The 19689-nt window shown below is 42.5% G+C and overlaps 1 protein-coding gene across 1 annotated transcript in view; it reads right to left on the reverse strand.

Annotated features, from left to right (window-relative positions):
• EPDR1 (ependymin related 1) overlaps window positions 1-13464 on the reverse strand; it is a 44286-nt gene extending 30822 nt beyond the window's left edge. Inside the window, exon 1 of the mRNA XM_006832122.1 lies at window positions 13172-13464. Coding sequence (XP_006832185.1) covers window positions 13172-13464 — 293 coding nt within the window. The remainder of the gene's footprint in view (window positions 1-13171) is intronic.
• Between the last annotated feature and the right edge of the window lie 6225 nt (window positions 13465-19689).

Consider the following 19689-nt stretch of genomic DNA (forward strand, 5'->3'; position numbering starts at 1 on the left):
AGGCTTTCTGCTCCCCCAAAGAATTACAGCTTCAGAAACCCTATGTTGTTGTTAGGGGCTGTTGAGTCCATTCTGACTCGTAGCAACCTATACACACAGAATGAAATACAGCCTGGACCTGCACCAGCTTCACAATTGTTGTTAAGCTTGAGCCCTTGTTGCTAGCATTGTGCCAATCCATGTCATTGGCAGTGGGGAGCGAGGGACCTCCCTCTTTCTCACTGACCCTTCACTTTCCTTCTCCAAGAAGTGGTTCCTCCTGTTAACAAGTCCAAAATATGAGAGACGAAGTCTCACCTTACTGGTTTCTAAGGAACATTCTCACCATACTGACTTCTTAGGATTTGTTTGATTTTCTGGCAGTCCATGGTACTTTTAATATTCATCTCCAACACCATAACTCAGATGCATCCATTCTTCTATGATCTTCCTTATTCCTTGCCCAACTTTCACATGCATATGAGGCTATTGAAATGATCATGGCTTGGGTCAGGCACACCTTATTTCTCAAACTGATACTGCTTCTGACTCAAATTGTTGCTCTTGAACCATTTTAAGAGGTCTTGTACAGCAGATGTGCTTAATGCAAACCATCATTTGATTTTTTTTTTAATGCTGCTTCCCTAAGTGTTAGTTGTGGATCAAAGCAAAATGAAGCCTTTGACAACCTCTATCTTTTCTCCATTTCTCATGATGTTATTTATTGGTCTAGTTGTGAGGAATTTATTTTCTTTACATTGAGGTGTAACCATATTCCCTGTGAGATGGAATCTGACTGGAGGGCACATAACAAGAACAAGGGCCTTTACTCAGAGAGATACAGAAAAGCACTGGAGGGTTCTGAGCTCAGATGCTATAAAACAGGGCTTGTTTTAATCCAGATAAAGGCAGCAAGGGCAAAAGCAGAGGGGTCCAGTATGCAAAACTGCAAACACACCATGATCTGGCCCTGAAAGATGGTGGAAGTATGCTCAGAGTCTCAGCATTTATTGAAATCACAGTTATCAGGATTTGCTAATGAATTACTTGTAGCAAATGAGAAAAGGAGAAAGCAGACAATTCAAGGTTTGGGGCCTGAGCACTGTGTTTCTATTAACTGAAATGAAAACTTCAAGAGGAGTAAGGTTTTGTCTGTCTGATTTGTTTTACTTGTGAGGGAGAGCATTCAGGCACTTCATTCCTGACAAGCTGTTAGAAAAGATTAATGAACACTTGGGACTGGTTCAATAGCAAACCCATGTCTTAGTTATCAAGTGACGCTATGCAGAAATGCCACAAGTGGGTACCATTGGCAAAAGGTTGTTGTTGTTAAGTTGTGTCAAGTTGGTTTCTATTCATAACAACTTTGTTTAGGGTTTCTGGTTGATGAGTCTGAACTGCCAACTTTTTCATTAGCAGCCCAGTGCTTATCTTACAGAGCCACATCAGAACTCCATTCGGAAGTTAGAAGTCCTAATTTAGGCTGTTAAGTCAAGTGAGGACTTTGTCTTTCTGTCAGCTCTGCCAGAAAGGCTTTGGTTCTTCTAAACTTCTGCTTCTGAGAGATTAACCTATGGCTTGGCATCAAGTTTCCCTCATTTCTGCTGAATAGCTTGATTTGTATATTTCAAAAAAGACTGACTCTCTAATCCAGTCTCATTAACATAACAAAGGTAACTCAGTCCCAATTGAGATTATAACCACAGGCATGCTGTTGTTGTTAGCACCAACTCATAGTCACCCTATGCACAACAGAATAAAACACTGCCCAGTCCTGGGCCAACCTCACAAGTTTTGCCATGCTTGAGCCCACTGATGCTGCCACTTTGCCAATCCATTTCACTGGGGGTCTTCCTCTTCTTCTCTGACTCTCCACCTTACCAAACATGATATCCTTCTCCAGAGACTGGTCCCTCATGAAATATGTCTGAAGTATGAGAGATGAAGTTTGGCCATCTTGGCCTCCAAGGGGCACTCTGGCTGCACTTCTTCCAACACAGATCTGTTGGTTCTTTTGGCAGCCCATGGCACTTTCAATATTCTCCCCCAACACCATAATTCAAATGCATCAATTCTTCTACGGTTTCCCTTATTCACTGTCCAACTTTCGCATACATATAAGGTTATTGAAAATACCATGGCTTGGGTCAGGCGCACCTTAGTCCTCTTTGCTCTTCAACGCTTTAAAAAGGTCTTGGGAAGCAGATCTGTCTAATGCAAACATCGTTTGATTTCTTGACTGCTGCTTCTGTGAGTGTTGATAGTTGATCCAAGAAGAATGAAGTCCTTGACAACGTCAATCTTTTCTCCATTGATAAGAATGTTGTTTATTGGTCTAGTGGTGAGGATTTTTGTTTTCTTGACATTGAAATGTAATCCATACCCAAGGCTGTGCTCTTTGATCTTCATCAATAAATACTTTAAGTCCTCTTCACTTTCAGCAAGCAAGGTTGTATCATCTGCATATTGCAGGTTGTTAATGAGTCTTCCTCCAAGCCTGATGCCACATTTTTTTTTCATATAAACCACAGGCATAGAAGCTAGAATTTACCACACATACTTTTGTGGGGCCATAATTCAATCCATAACAACCTGGGTTTGATCCATAGCCAAGAGTTTACATACAGCTATGACACCTGTCTGCCAGTGGAAGCTTGAGTATTGCTAGGATGCTAAATAGGTTTCAGTGGAGTTTCCAGCTAAGATGCAATGAAAATCTATCTGTAACTGATCATGGAGATGGCAACAGGTGTGGGCAGCATTTTGTTCCATTGTGCATGGGTCACAATAAGTTAAGACTACCTCAATAAAAGCTAACAATATTAGACTAGTCAAGTAAGCGGAGTCCTGGTGTGGCACAAGGTTGACAGTTCAAACCCACCAGTAACTCCTTGGAAACCCTATCAGGGTGGCTATTCCATAGCACTTAACAACAATAATCAAGTAGTCATCTGGATACATGAGTCTAGGTTCAGGGGAGAGCTGTGGACTGGAGGCACACATTTGGGATCTGCAGTGTAGAAATGGTATTTAAAGCCATGACCTTGATGAGATTCCCAAGAAAGAGTAAAGACAGAACAGAACGTGAAGGGTTAGAAAGGCTGAGCCCTGGAGCTCTCCACCTCTTCTTCCTACCTCCAAGAGAAGAGAGGGAATGGCAAGAGACAGAGGAGAGGAATGAGGTAGGAAGAAGTGAAACCAGAGGAGTGTGGTGTCCCCTAAGAACCAATTGAAGGTAGTATAAGAGGATGGAAAAAATGACCAACAGTAAAATGAGAACTGATTAAAAAAAAAAAAAAAAAATCATTTGATTAGTAATGGGAAGCTGGGAAGCTCATTGCTGTTGACCAAAACAGTTTCCCTAGAGTTGTGGTGGTCACATGTTGGCTAAAATGGGTTCAGGAGACTATGGATATACAGAAGCTGGAATTAGCACAGATGTGCTTTAAATGGAAGGGGAGAATGGGGTGTTAGCTAGCAAGACTTAAAAAAAAAAAGGTACTGTTTTTGAAAGAGAGAAAAATGAAAGAAATTATGAAGAAGGAGAAAGATAATTTTTCTTTTTCTTTTTTTACTGGAAGCAGAGAAATACAAGACTATTGCACTTATTCCAGGAAAAACAAACCACTAATTGGTGGAATATTTTCAGATCCTTGGGCACTTTTCCCCTGACCACCTCTAACAATCTTTAAGGTCAGAATCAGGAAGCAATGGCTCAAAGTTTATTGGAGCAAAGTAAAGATCTTTCCTAAGTAGTATGGGGATGACCCCTGGTTTCCATTTTTAAACTAATCTCATACTCTAAAGGGGCCCTGCTGGTGCAGTGGGTTAATTGTTGGGCTGCTAACTGCAAGGTCAGCAGTTCAAATCCACCAACTGACCCACGGGAGAAAGAGGAGGTTTCAGTGCTGTGGGTTAATGCGCCAGACTGCAAAGCCATTTGAACTGCAAGGTCGGAGGTTCAGGCTCACCAGCTGCTCCTTGGAAACCCTATACAGGGTTGCTATGGGTCGGAACTGACTCAACGGCACTTAACAACAGTAACAACAACAAAGATTTATAGCCTTTGAAATCCTACATAGATAAGTGTCTCTGAGTCGGAATCAATTGAAGACAGTGGGTTTGAGCGTAGTGGTTACGAATCGGGCTGCAAACCTTAAGGTCAGCAGTTCGAAACTACCAGCTGCTCCGCGGGAGAAAGATGAGGCTTTCTACTCCCTATACAGGAAACCCTGTATAGGGTCGCTATGGGTCGGAACCGACTCGATGGCACTTCACAACAACAACAACAACACCCTACCACCCTTCTTCCTCTCCTGGGTTTATCTTCTTTGGCACATCTCCGTCTCATTGCCCTTCCTACAACCACTTTTCCCCTCCACATCCCAGCACTACTCCTCTAAAATCCAGAGTCCTCAGACTCAAAAACTTATGACTCTTAAAGAAAACTGTATGTGCTTCCAAGAAAATACTTTTCTTGAAGAAAAACTCTGTATTAAAAATCAACTTGGCTTCTTCTTAGTGGATCAAGAAATCACACTCACTCAGACTTCCTAAACAATGAAAGAAAATGCTAGCTTCAGCCACCAGAGACCAAGGAAAAGCAGTAAAGACAAATGGAGAAGTTGTTCTCCTGACGTTCTGAAAGGCAATTCATGCTAAACAGGGTCCCTAATAAAAGTACTGGTGTGGTGCTGTAGGTTAATGTGCCAGACTGCAATGCCCTTTGAAATGCAAGGTCTGTGGTTCAGGCTCACCAACTCACCAGCTATTACAGGTCCGAACCGACTCAAGGGCACTTCACAAAAACAACAATCAAATAAAGTTGTTGAACACTTCATATTATTTTACCTACACTGACCCTCTCCCCCAAGACATACACTGAGAATTTACAATCAATGTTTAGCATGCTAAACTTTGAAAAACCTAACCACAAAACAAATATATTTAAAAGGGGGGGAAAAAACAAAAAACCAAACGTAACCTAGCCACCCTTTTTCTTCCCATCCTAAGCTATTAGAAAAGGTGGCACAAAGTAAGCTTCTTCTTGGCCCAAGAGGAGTGAGGCTGGTGCTCATGCAGAGGGTTCTTCTGGAACAAAGTGTGAGAACCCAAATGGAGTGAGGAGGGAATTCAGGCAGGGGTAAGGGAAAACCAGTGACCTCTTGCAGCTGAATAATGGGGATCCAGTTTTCTCCCTGGCTGAAAAGGGAGGTACACAAATAAAATGGCGAAGACTAGAACAAACGATATAGTACACATTAGAATGGGAAGTATCAGTAGAGAAAGGCCAGCAGAAACCTTCAAAACAGATGGACGGAAACACCAGCCACAACAACGGTGTCAAGCAACAAACAGTCACGAAGCTGCTACAGGACCTGGCACTGATTCATTCTGTTATATGAGGGCAAGTCGAAAACAGGGCTACAAAATCACAGAACTCTTTATTAACCAACAATTTCAAAATGTGAAGCTGTTTCTTGACATCTCCTCCATCTAGGTGTGCACACTTCTGAAGGTGGCGTTTCCATTTCTCTAACCCTTGCCCAAAGAATTCTGTGCTCTTCCATTTATACCTCGTCAAAATGGCAGTTTTGGCATTCTTGAGGGACTCAGATTGTGCTCCTTTTAAATATTCTTTGAGTTTTAGGAAGAAGCAGAGTCTAAAGGCGCAAGATCAAGGCTGTGGGGTGGATGGCATAAGATTTCCCGATAAAATTCTTGTTGGGCATACCCTACTTTAGTGGGCAGCCACTCGGGGCTAAAATGCTCAGAGTTCTGAGGTAGCGCTGTAGGATAAGCACTGGGGGTTTGAACAGCAACACTGGCTAGTTCAAACTCACCAGCAACTTCTCAGAAACCCTATACAGGGTCACTATAAGTCAAAATCAACTCAACGATACTTAACAACAAATGGTCTTTCTCCATCTGAAGGAAAGAAGAGTGAAGAAAGTCAAAGATATATGGAAATAATGAGTTCAATTAGTTCCATCATTTCAAGTTCATGGAGACATCAGCCTCCATGAACTTGAAACCAGAGAACTAGCTGCTACTACCAATTGCTCGCAAACAGAGCACATTAGAAGGTCCTGGGAAAAGTGGGAGAAAAATGTGGGAAAAAACCCTCAAAAACATAAAAAGACTTACTGATTGGACAGAGAAGGATGAAACCTTTCCCAGTCTGGAATTGAACTCACCCCAGAAACTCAATTTTCAGCCAAATAATAGCTCTATAAGGGGAACAATAACACTAGTGAGGTCCACACAGACATTAGAAAAATCAACCATTTGAGATCAAAAGGGCAGCATTTACTTAAGGATAAAGTTCAGAAGGGTTAGGAAAGAAGGAAGAATGGAAACGCGAAACACAGGGAGGAAGTAGGGTAAGCGATGTTACATTGTGGGGAAGACAATAATCGCATGACACAAAATGTGTATGAATTGTTGAATGGAGAACTGATTTGCCCTATAAATGTTCACTCTGTTCACAATAAAAACTTGAAAAGAACAGGATTTCTCATACACTAATTCTTGCTCCTGGTGTAGCGATGTGTGTTAATGCACTGGACCGCAAGGTTGGTTTGAACAACAAGGTAGGCGGTTCAAGCTCACCAACTGCTCTTTGGAAACCCTATACAGGGCCACTATGAGTCAGAACCAACTCAATGGCACTTAACTACAGCGTAACTACAACATTTGCTCACCAGCCACTCCTCGGAAACCCTATAAAGGTCTCTATGAGTCAAAACTGAATCAATGGAACTTAACAACAGTAACAAAGCATGCTATCCACAAATACTGAGCAGGGTTACATGATCATGATGGAAAAATAAAACATCCCTCAGTGCAACTTTGTTGGCCTCTTTCTCATCAATGAAGTATTCATACTAAGCTTCCATGATTGTCATGTGTCCTTTGAAAATAATCAGGATTTCCCTTTTAGAATTCCAAAAAAGACTAAGGCAAGTGTATTACTGGGAAAACTTGTCTGAAGCCATCCACTAATCACCACAAACTTTGCTTGGATTAAATCTGTGCAAGTATGAACTGGAATCCTAGTAGCAATACTTTTTTTTTTACTTACTCTCTTGTATAAGATCACCCTGAGTTGGAGCTGACTCTGTAACAGCTAACAATAAAATGAATTTGACATTGAGGTATCAAAATAAATATAGATGTAAATGTGACTATATATGTGTGTGCATGTGTATTCAAATCTATATTCATTTCAGAAAGGATCCGGGAACAGTGCCACCCAATGAGTATACCTAGAGCATACAGCTTGGCTTCCAAATATTATTCACCAGTAAAAAGTAAGTTACTCCATGAAGCAATGGTTTATTCCAGACCTGGGGCAAGGAAAGCACAAATGGTCTTAGAGCATCTTTTGCCAGAAGAAAAAGAAATGCTAAAAGAACAATGGAGAAATGTCAAAAAGACATTGAAGCCATCTTGAAGAGGCTCATACCAGGCAAATCTAGGACAATTTGTATCAAATTAAAGAAATAAACTAAGAATGATGGATTATAACCCATTGGGGAGAACAAAATGAGATTCACTGAGAAATAAATTTAGAGTTTAATGAAGAGAGCATATGCACCTAGTTCTTTAAAAATGATTTTAATTACAGAGGAAAAAACATACATTCACAGTGAAGAAACCTGGCAGATAGTACATTAATCACGTAATCAAAATGAAATAAGAATGCAGAGAAGAATGGACGTGGCTCTGTGATGTTCCTGCCAAGGATAATGATTACTAGGAAACATCAAATTCAGAAGAACATCATACAAAATAACTGGTCCATAATCTTCAAAAGTGTTAAACTACAAACAAGACAAAAAGAATCTAAAGAGATATAACACCTAAATACAATGTTTGAATCTAAACAGGGTCCTTGCTACAAAGACCAAAAATTAAACAGTTCCAAACAAATGGAAAATGAGTATCAGATGGTAGAAATGAGCCAGCATTAAAGCTTTGGTTTGCACGATTCCATTGCAGTTGTGGGGGACAATGTCCTTATTTGTAGGAAATATGTACTAAAATATGAAGGGGGCTTCAAAAAATGTATGGAAAATTTTAATTATCTTTTAATTCCATCTGTCCACAAACTTTGTGAAGTCCCCTTGTAGATGTGGAACAATGGCTATCAAGTGGGTAACTCACTCCCAAATGGTTCAAGAAACAACTAAGTAAAACTCTTTGTACTAATTAATTGCAACTTTTCTGTAAGTGTGAAATCGTTTTAAAAATAAGATTATATACTAAAAAATATATCCCTACTCTCAAGCACATATAATTGCTGAATTCACCATGATACCATCTCATGCAGCAAATTTTCTATAGCAGATACTTGGAAGAACACGCCTGTAAACAGTTTCGTTCTACTGCTTAATATGAAGTGGGATTCCTTAGAGATGGCAGTCTGCAGAGTTTGGAGCTAAATCATTGAAAGGTACTCTCTTCTTCTTCTTTCTACCCAGAAGCACAGGCTTAGTAAAATGGAGAAGGAAGAAAAAGAACCTTAGATTATCTGCACAAAGGCAACAATCGTGTTTACTTTTTAAAAATTTTTTATTATACTCGGGTCAACTTCATTACATGGTAAAAAAAACAGTGAATCAGCCTGATATAATAAAAGCACAATTACGGCTCTCGTGGTATCACTGGTTCCTATCTGTACCTAGCTTTAAGAAAGAAGGTCTAAAAGTTATTTAGTATCAACACTGTAGGTATCATTAGAAATACATTTAATAAAATTTAAAAAAAAAAAAAAAAACCCCCAAACTGAGTTTCTGAGAAGTTATGCACCATGAGGTGAACAACCCAGAATTAGAAGTCATGTTTGACAACTCACAACTCAAACATGCATGCTCATGTTCTCTCTATTCCAGACTGGTTTCTAGAAAAATAGCAATGTTATTCTATTTTCCAAGAAATGAAATGCTATGGGAAAACTGAGACAGACTTCAGTTACTCAGAACTTGAATGAGAATCCACTCACCACTCTAAGGTATTTTTAAACCTCTATAATCATTTACAGAAGGAGCTCTGGTAGCGTAGTGGTTACGAATCGGGCTGCGAACTGCAAGGTCAGCAGTTCAAAACTACCAGCTGTTCCGTGGGAGAAAGATGAGGCATTCTGCTCCTGTAAAGATTTACAGCCTTGGAAACCCTGTACAGAGTCGCTATGAGTCCGAACCGACTCCACGGCACATAACAACAACAACAATCATTTATAGATACAAATCTCCAGTTAAACACATAGAACTGGCAATTGACTGGATTTCCAAGCCAAGACCTCAAGCTTATAGATACAAATTTTCTCAATTCTTCTCTGCTCAGTCTACATCAGCACTTTCATTGAATCTAACATCCTACCCACCACTTTGTAAGCAGAATTAGTAAGTTACTGGTAGCCTAACAGAGCCCACTCTATATTTACACTGTTGTTGTTAGAGTCAAGAGAGTAGGTTATAACTCACAGGGACCCTACATATACTAGAAGGCAATGTTGCTAGGTCTTGTGCCATTCTCACAATTGTTTCTATGGTTGAGTCCACTGTTGCAAACATTGTGTAAATGCATCTCAATGAAGGTCTTCCTCTTTTTCACGGATGTTCTACTTTACCAAGAATGATATTTTTCTCCAGGGATTGGTCTCTCCTGATAACATGTCCAAAGAAAGTAAGACAAGGTCTCACCATCCTTGCTTCTCCTATAAAGGTCAACATGTTGACTGAAACATGAAAATAATCTTCCTTTTCGTTCAGTCTTCCAAAAGTAAGACTTATGAGTTTAATCAAAGAGTCGGGAAAGGCAGTTGGAAAACAAAGTAGTATCAATTACTAATATTTCCCATTCTCTTCTAAGGCTTGTCTTATCTGAAGCTTGTAAAGTTGTTTAATCATTTCCATCATCTCAGAGAGAAGAGAGCCTGGAAAATCCTAGTCATTCTACAGCATCTATCAGTGGGATTTTCCATAACTATCAGAATGCAAAATTAAAATCTTAAGAGGTTGATCCAATGCTAAAACTTACTTCTCAACTTACTAAAAAATATGGAGACAACCCATATATATTTTCTTAACATCTGGTTTCTAAGCCAGATTGCTAGTACCTGAAAAAGTTTTTGAGTTTGTTCCAACAACTCAAAGGGCTTGAAAATGCATTTATGTGCTAAACCTTCATTTTCATATCTGATTTGGGGCCAGAGATGGGATTGTGAAGCAGAGTCTTGCCAAGACATTGGAAAGAAGGGGAATAAAATTGACTTCTAAAAGTTAAAACTGTAAAACCAACACTTAATGGATTAGGGCAGAAGAACGAGAAATCACTGCAAGGGAATATAGGATCTTCTAGCTAAGAGGATGTTATAGTGACCCCACCAAAAGTATAATACACATATCCAAAGACTTAATAACAATAATTATTGTTAAGTGCTGTTCAATCAGTTCCAACTCATAGTGATCCTGGATAGTTTTCAAGGAGCAGCTGGTGGGTTTGAACCACCGACCTTACTTATGGTTAACAGTCCAGTGCTTATCCTACAGTGTCATGCCAGGACTCCCCAATCATAGAGTCATAGAAAACGAAGGGTGACTCTGCTCAGAATGGAGTGGGTCTTGCCCAGTCAAGTTAGGGCAGCACATACAAAAAAGAGGTCTCTGTTGTAAAAATGAATATAACACTTTACCATAGCTTGATTACCATGAAACATTACCCTGGGTTGGCCTGTCTTATTATGATGGAACGTTCAAGATTAAACATACTGCCTAGCCTAGAGTGTGTAATCATTAGATGCTTGTTCAGTGAATTTGAACTGCTCCAACTCTTTGCTAGCTCGACAACCTCCTGACGCTAGTTTGGCTCCCCACATAGTTCTGTCTAGAGGGAGAAAATAACCTAAGATTTGAGAATTCTGGTCTTCATGCCAGTTCTACAGGTCACTGAAATGTATAGATTAGCCTTTGAGGTTGTTTACTGTGACTCTACTCCCAAAGGACTCTTGTGTGTGCTCATGGACCACGGTTCTGAGCTCACAGTGCTGACAGTGAGACTCTGGGTCAAGGTAAATTCACCAGGATGAAGCTGATGATGGTGATAATGGGACTAGCTGCTGCCACGTGCTCAGTAGCTGACGTGCCAGACACTGCACTCTGTGCTTTCTTTGTGTTAATTTATTTATAATTCCCACAACAATCCAATATAGGCATCATTGTTAAGTGTTAGCAAGTCGGTTCCAATTCATAATGACCCTGAGGAGCAGCAGGTGGACTTGAACTTCTGACCTTGCAGTCAGCAGACCAGTGCTTATCCTGCAGCATCACATGAGGACTCCATGGGTATTAGTAGTAGTTCCATTTTGTAGATGAGGCAACTGAGTCTCTGAAAGCTTAAGAGACTATATGCATATGACTTCTATCTGTACTGCACATGCAAACAGACTGCACTAAGAATAAGATAGATATACCCACAAGCACCAACCATTCTATGCCTGCTACATTTATGTGTGAGCGATCTGGACACATGAGACACACAATGTTGGCAAAAGTGAAAGTCATTATTCATTTTTATAGAGAGCAAACATTTAACAATAACTAAAGATTGCCAAAGGAAAACTGATTACTCTTCTTGAAATTATCCAGGCCCATCCATTTTTATGTTGCCTGGGCAGGCCCACAATGGTTCAGGTCAAATGGTGTCTTCATGTCCCTGTGACTTCTGGCTACTAAAACCATGCTACTCAGGGATGGTGACAACTAACAACAATGTCAGACTATGATGTCCCTGAACAGTAGGACCCACCTGCTCATACACAGTGTCTGATCTGAATAAAAATATTTGTTGAATGAAGAAATGGAGTGAGTAGAAATGAGCCTTTTGCATCATAGGTGTCAACTGTACCCAGCTCCCTCAAGTCCCAACTGTGAAATCTGGAGAAAGTTGTTTAATCTCCCTAGACCTATTTTCTGTGTGATTTCAATAAAATCATATAATATGTGTAAAGTCATGGGCCTGGTATATACAATAAACATACAAATGTTGATAATTACTATTATGATAATGTTCTTCAAGACTTAATAGAAACCACCTTCTTAAAAGGCTTCACAGAAATTCACAGTCCAGCATGAGAATCCTACTTCTCTGTGCTTCCAATCACCCACGGATGGCATTTTGTAAAGCATTATCTTGCATTCTTGAATATGCCCAATTGAAAGGTTTCATTGCTCCCATATTTTCTTAAAGACATCCACTATCTTTAATAAATGCTGTTTGATGAAATGACATTATCAAGGTATGTTTTGTCCTAGACACTTTAATGGTGCCATTTTGACATCGATCTTACAGCTCATTGGAGCCTGAAAGCATGTGACATCTCACAGTGATGCAAATACCATAAATAGAGACCAGCATAATCCTGAGAGGAACAAACAGAGAAACAAGAGGGTGGAGACAGAAAGACACGTGGTGATCCCGGAATAGAAATCAGATCTTAGACAGGTCAGTCTGAAGGTGTCCTGTCAAAACAAGCATGGGAAAGTGGTTGTAAAAAAGTTACCGCCTATCTCCTCTATATAATATTGTGCAGTTATTAAAAATCGGCAAGGAGTCCACCAAAAAATGGCAAATCACAGCATGTAGGATACCAGGTTAATTAAAAAGGATATAGATAATATATGAGTATGTTCGTTGATCATGTAAAATTTGCTTATAAACTTTAAGGGAATAGTTAAAACGGATGAGTCTGTGGGCGATCTAATTCCCTTTATTGGTTTCCCCATCCTTTGGTAGTGTTGTATTGTTTCTAAATGTGTATCTATGCCTTTTGTTACAAATTCTGGGTGACTCCCTGGCAGTTGGCCCTGCAGAGATGAGATAGTGTATAGGGCACGCCCGAAGCTGCAGGGGGCTCCAAAGGTGGCGGGCCGGACTCCGTAGCCTAAGGGGAGCTGGCGAACCTAGGGTGAGGGCGCATTACAGAGCGACCCCGCTCACTGACCCAGCGAGCTAAGCCCTCCGCCAGCCCCCGACCAAGTGGGCTTCAGGCGACCCGCCTACAAAGGTTTCCTTTGGGAAAAGGGAGGAGCCCCGAGGCCCTTTGACTGGGCAAGTGCAGCGGCTGGAACTGGAGTGCAGACTTCGCGCCCCCACCACCCGCGCCCGCGCCCTGCCGACCCCAGCGTACCTCTTGCAGGGGATGAGCGCCTTCCTCTCGTCCAGCACCCTGACGCGCTGGTTGAGTCCGTCGTAGGAGACCAGGGCGCGGCTGTTGCGACCGCTGCTCTGCTGGTACAGAACCTGGCGCCCCTCCCATTGCTGCGGCGCCTGGCACGGCTGCGGTGCCCTTAGGGAGCCTGCGGTTCCCGGCGCCGCCGCCCCCAGCCCGCAGAGGCCGCCCAGCCCCCAGACCCAGAGGCCGGCCAGCAGCCAGGCCATCACGGACCCCCGGGCCACGCGGAGACAAGCGCACCCCGGCATGGCTATCGCCGCCCCTGCGAGTCCCCTAGGGTGATGCGGAGCCCAGGGAGGTGCTGGGGCAGCCGGGCGAAGAGTGGCGGTCCGCCCCGGGTTCGCAGCACTTGCGGGGAGCGCAGTTTGGGCCAAGTTGCTTCCTGTTCCCGAGGAAGCGTCTGCAGCGTTAGAATCTGGGCACACAAGGCCCAGTGCTGGGACGAGGAGCCTGGGAAACGCCGATGAAACGCGCCAGAGCTGTTTCTGCCTTAGCCACCGCCTGCAACAGCTTCTGTTTTTACTTGCTCTCTGCTGCCAACAGGAAATGCAGTGGCAGTGATGCCACTTGCATTCTGAAGGGCACTGGGTTTTAAAGGGGCAAAGGGGTACGTTCAGGTGGGGAGAATTTCAAGGTCACGGTTAGGAAAGCGGTTCTGTTGCACTTTCTGTGCCCCACAGACCTTCCCCAAATTGCAGTCTTCTTCCTGTAAATTAAAAGTGAAAAGAAGGATCCTTTCCTGAAGAAATGTTACCAGACATTCATTACAGTCCCTTCCCAGTCCCTACTCTCAGTGCAGCCTTAAATGGATATGGGAAAAGGCAGAGGTCATACTTCCAGGGTAAGTGCTATTCTTTATTTCCTGTTAGCATACTGGGTTATCTGTTGGGCTGCTAACCACAAGGTCAACAGTTCAAATCCACCAGTCACTCCCGTAGCTATGAGTCAGAACCGACAGCACTAGGAACTTAGAAGTTTGTGTGTCCGGGAGTTTAGCAATCCCCAAGAACGAAGTTAATATGCTTGTGTAACATTTGGATCTATAATACTGAACAAAGAAAAAAAGAATAAAACATTAAAATAAAAACAAAGTCCTTGCTTTCCAGATCTTTTCATTTGAGCTGGAAATGAGGTAGAAGGAGGCAGGTGAAAGTGGGACAAAGGTGTGGAGACCAACAAAATGGGACAGCGTGTCATAGTATTGGGGTATGAGTATGAGGCTTAAAGGCCAGAACATTACGGGCCTTTAAAGTCGTTTTAAGTATTTTGTTACTAACCCTGAGTGCAGTAGGACCTATTGATCAATTTAAGTCCAGGGAAAGGCTTCAGATATATTCCTCAGGAAGCTTACTGTGGTATAGGATATTCCAGACAGAAGGCAGACTGACTAAGTAAGGAGCTATGGATATAAGCCAGACAAGAGATACTAGCTGTCTGTGCTGATGGCAGTAGTGAGAAAGGAAAGAATGGAAAAGAGTTGAAAACTATGAAGGATTTAGACTCAGAGAGAGAATAAGGAGTTTCAGGTTTGACTCACTGGGAGTTCAGGCCTGAGTAAATAAAGAAGATAGTCAGTTTAGAATTTATCCAGTTTGAGATAGGTCCCTAGGTGATACAAACGATTTGTGTTCAGCTAGCTGAAAGGTTGACCATTCAAACCCAGCCAGTGCTGTGGAGGAGACCTGGCGATCAGCCAAATTTAGCAATCAGCCAAGAAAGCCCTATGATGCTCAGTTCTACTATTGGAATCAACTCAATGGCAGTAAGTTTAGTTTTTGAGTTTGAGATAAATGTGGGATCCAAACCCAAGGTCATCGAGTCACTTCTGACACATAGCAGTTCTGACCCAGAGTGACCCTCTATAGGGTTCCCAAGGAGCATCTAGTGAACTTAAGCTGCCGACCTTACAATTCAAACGGCTTTGCAGTCTGGCACATGAACCCATAGCACCACACCAGTACTCCGTACTCTATAGAATAGAGTAAAACTATCCCATACGGTTTCCAAAACTATAAATCTTTTTGGAAACAGAATACTACATCTGCCTCCCAAGGAATGGTTAGTGGGTTTGAATAACTGACCAAGTGCTTTAACCACTGTGCCATCAAGGATCCTTAAACATGGCATTCAAACCACCAAACCAAACCCACTTCCATCCTGTCGATCCTGACTCATAGTGACCCCACAGGACAGAGAGAACTGCTCCTTATGGTTTCCCTGGCTGTAAATCTTTACGGAAGGAGCTCTGGTATCATAGTGGTTATGAGTTGGACTGCTAACCTCAGGGTCAGCAGTATGAAACTGCCAGCTGCTCCATGGGAGAAAGATGAGGCTTTCTACTGCCGTAAAGATTTACAACCTCAGAAACCTTGTACAGGGTCGCTATAAATTGGAGCCAACTCCAAGGCACATCACCACCAAGCACCAAATCTTTATGGAGGGAGCAAACAATCACCTCTTTTCTTCTGCAGAGTAGCTGGTGAGGTCCAACTGTTGACTGTTTAGTTAACACCTACTATACCACCAGGGTTCCTTTTAAACATGGGATTGCTGTTGTCCTTAAGTTCCTTTGAGTCCATTCCAACTCATAGCAACCCTGTATAGGGCTTCTAAGTCTTCAGATCTTTGCAGGAGCAGAAAATCTCATCTTTCTCCCCACCCCCCGCATAGCAGCTGGCAGGAATGAACAGCAGACATCCAGGTTTGCAGTCTAGTGCTTATCATATGGCTCCACCATGCTCCCAAACATGGGAACAACTGGATTAACCCTTCCAGAAAACGGGTTTTTAAAAATGGTGTAGAGATCTGGATTAGGAAGCTGTAGCCAAATAAGTGGTACGTGAAGTCTTTAAAGAAGAGCATTGATTCTTCACCAGGAGATATTTTTGGTTTTCCAATCTGGAAGAGAGGTGCTATTGGCTCCCTACAATGCTCACAATCTACAGGACAGGCCTCCCCTCCCTTCCCACCCCTAAAAATCATCAGGTCCAAATGTCAATTGTGCCAATGTTGGGATGAAAAATCTGCATTAACAGACGGTGTGGAGAATGAGAAGAGGACTAAAAGTAAAATGACTAAGAGAACGCTAAACAACATCCGTGGATGAACAGAGAAGATAGAAACAACATCCGTGGATGTACCTGAGAAGATGGAAAAGGAGAGGCCAGAGAAAAGCTACTGACTAATGGAACTTCCTCAAGCCCATACGTTTTGACAAGCAAATGCAGTGACTTGAGTGCTGAAGCAGAATATTCTAGAATTATAGCCTCCCTGATGTGGGGCTGTGGGATAATGCACTGGACCACAAGGTCAGTATGAACTTCAAGGTTGGTGGTTCAAACCCACCAGCCGCTCCACGGAAACTCTATACAGGGTCGCAGTAGGTTGGAAATGACATGACATCACTTAGCAACAACAACAGCGAGTTCAGTCTAAGGAATCTCAACTCTTCCCTTCAGTAGAAACACCGAAAACAGACTACAATTGGCTCTAATGGGGTATGCAAAGAGCTCTGCAAAGGCAGGCCCTTAACTTCCCACCCTTTCTTAAAGGCCAAGCAGTCCTGGTGTGGCGCTGTGGGTTAATGTGCTGGAGTGCAAAGTTGTTTGAACTGCAAGGTTGGCGGTTCAAGATCGCCAGTCACTCCTTGGAAACCCTATACAGGGTTGCTATGGGTCAGAACCAACTCTATGGCACTTAACAACAACAATAACAAGTCAGAATATTAAGACTGACGTGTAATGTTTTGATTTGGCATTTGCTCAGCTAAACAAATGTGGCAGGTCCAAACAGACTGTAGACCTTTTAAGTTCTTTCCAAGGTTGCCATCAACAAGCCCATAGGAAAGAGTAGGGAGTTCAGCTCTTTCCCAAAACTATATTTTCCCCATTTGTAGGAACTTGTTTTGAAAGTGGGTTTCACTAAACCAGGGTCTTAGACTCATAGGATTGCACTGCTGTAAATGTCTTGAGATGTCCTGCTACCCACTCTTGTGGTATCTCAGTAGCCTGAACTGGCATCTGTTGAGTAGATTCCGGTTCATGGCCGTCTCCTGTGAGCACAGTAGAATTTCTCCATAGGATTTTCAAGGCTTCCTATGAGAAGCAGATTCCCAGGCCTGTCCTCCAAGGTGCCTCTAGGTGGGTTCTCAAATCACCAACCTTTTAGCTAATAGCTGAGTACTTAACTGTTTGTGCCACCCAGAAACTCCAGATCTGTCCTATAGAAAACTACAATATCTCTGTAGACTGGGCTGGTTAAATCTGGATACTCTGAGGTTTCCCCAAATGGAACCTAACTCCTTGGGTGAGTCATCCTTTGGTGGATGAATTTATGTTTTTAAATTTACAGTGATACCATGTATAATTCATTTTGCCTACAAAGGTCAAAAAATGCATTTAACATGCTGCATACTATGTTGTTGTTGTTAAGTGCCATTGAGATGGTTCTGGACCCTGTATAGGATTTACAGGGAGGACCTGTTGGGTTTGACCTGCGACCTTGTGGTTTGCAGTCCAGTGCTGATCTTAGGACGCCGCACCAGAAGTCCACTATGCTTAGCCATTATAAATGCTCAATGAATGTCCGTTGTTTTGTTGTTTCTTGGACTATTTCAACCCTCAATCTTGGTCAAAGTCAAAACCGCACTAACTTCTGTGTGTCTAAGCTTTGGAGAGAAAAACATGCCTGCCTTAAATTTAGATCTCAAATGAAACTATGTTTTAAAGATTAGCATTCAAAGAGAATTTTTTGCAAATTGTTAACACCCTAGGAAAATAGCATAGACCAGACATTTACAATCTGAAAACTGAAGTACACTAGCAACAGTAAAGCCTCCTTTTTGAGGATAGCTAACCCCCAAAACCAAAACCACTACCTTCAAGTCGATTCCAGCTCATATCTAACTTACAGGACAGAGTAGCACTGCCCCATAGGGTTTCCTAGGCTGTAATCTTTACTGAGAAGTCCTGGTATGGCACTGTAGGATGAGCACTTGAGCACTGGGCTGCTAACCACAAGATGGGTGGTTCAAATCCACCAGCATCTCCTCGGAAACCCTATCAAGGGTTGCTATGACTCAAAGGTACTTAATTAACATCATCAACAACAAGAATCTTTACTGAAGCCAACTGCCACATCTTTCTCCGGCTGGTGGGTTGAAATCACCAACCTTTTGCTTAGTAGTCATGTGATGTGCTACCAGGGTTCCATTTCTTCTTCCTAATAGAAATAAGATAAAAGGGAGAACAAAATATACATACTTGTTTTCCACAGTACACACATTTTTATGCATTTCAAGTAACACTCTCCAAGCACATCAAAAAACCAAGATTTCAGGATTGAAATCTCTTGGCATGAAGTAGGAAAAAAAAAAAAAAATTCAGATTGTAATGTCCAAAAATTGTCTTGGTTTTCTCCTGGGTAACATTCATGTTGGAGAAAGAGTTAGGGGGTTAGAAAAAGGAGGAGAAAATTTGGTCGATTCAAGACTGTTCTCTAGCTAGATGATACTATTGTATTTTCAGGGAGTTCTGTTAAATTCCTGGAGCAAGAACAAACCAAGAGCCATTCTGAAAGAACTTGAGCAAAAAACGAAAGCTTATTATCCGCAACAATAACAACAAAAATCCAGCACACACATGAGGTGTGATGGAGTGTGACATATAATATGCCCATTATGTTCCAGCATTAAGTACACTTTTCCCTTAATATTGTCACTATTCAGTGCTCAGTCAGGTTCTTAAAGAAGAAAGCAAATATGCGGTATTCCAGCGCAGCAGAAGCTGTTAAAATGAGAAGGAATCTACTGGACTGCGATGCCTGGGTTGGGTTTGGTCTGTAAGTTTGGTCTGTGGCTTCCTCCAACTCTACTCTTGGGGAACTTACAGGCAAAGGTGCAAAGTTCAGCTCTCACTCAAAAGAGCGTCTTTCTTTTCTTTGAGATCTTCTCATGCACCCACTTGGATCCGGGGTCCAACACGACTGCCAGAGACTCTTTTTCTTGGTCCGAAGAAAGAGGACTGGCCAGACTAAAAAGGAAGGGTTTTGGAGAATGAGGATTCCAACCCTGGGCTGGGACCCGGAGGAGATGATGTCACCGCCCCTGCAAAGAAAGGGTTGGGGGGTGGAGCAGCTGAGGGGGAGCCCGCGCCGCGCCTGCAGCTGCCAAGGGAGCGTTCAGAGCCCACGTCAGGGGACGTGTCGGGATAAATAGGGTCCCGCAATGGCCGTGGCTGACTCCTCTTCGAGCTGCTGGGTCCGAGAAAAGAACCGCCTACGCGGGTTTTCGCCCCCGAGGCCGAGGGCTGCCGCCGCTCTTGTTCTGAGCATTGGAAGGCGGATTTGGGCGGTTGGACCCAGTGGCCTCTCATTGCTGCCCATTAGAATTTTGGAAGAGAATCGCTTCTGTGCTCCAAAAGACACCCTTTTTCGAGAAGCGAGAGCAAAAGACGAAAGAGGCGCGAAGCGAAGGG

Source organism: Chrysochloris asiatica, unplaced genomic scaffold (genome assembly GCF_000296735.1).
Source record: "Chrysochloris asiatica unplaced genomic scaffold, ChrAsi1.0 scaffold00006, whole genome shotgun sequence".
NCBI classification, from domain to species: Eukaryota; Metazoa; Chordata; class Mammalia; order Afrosoricida; family Chrysochloridae; genus Chrysochloris; species Chrysochloris asiatica.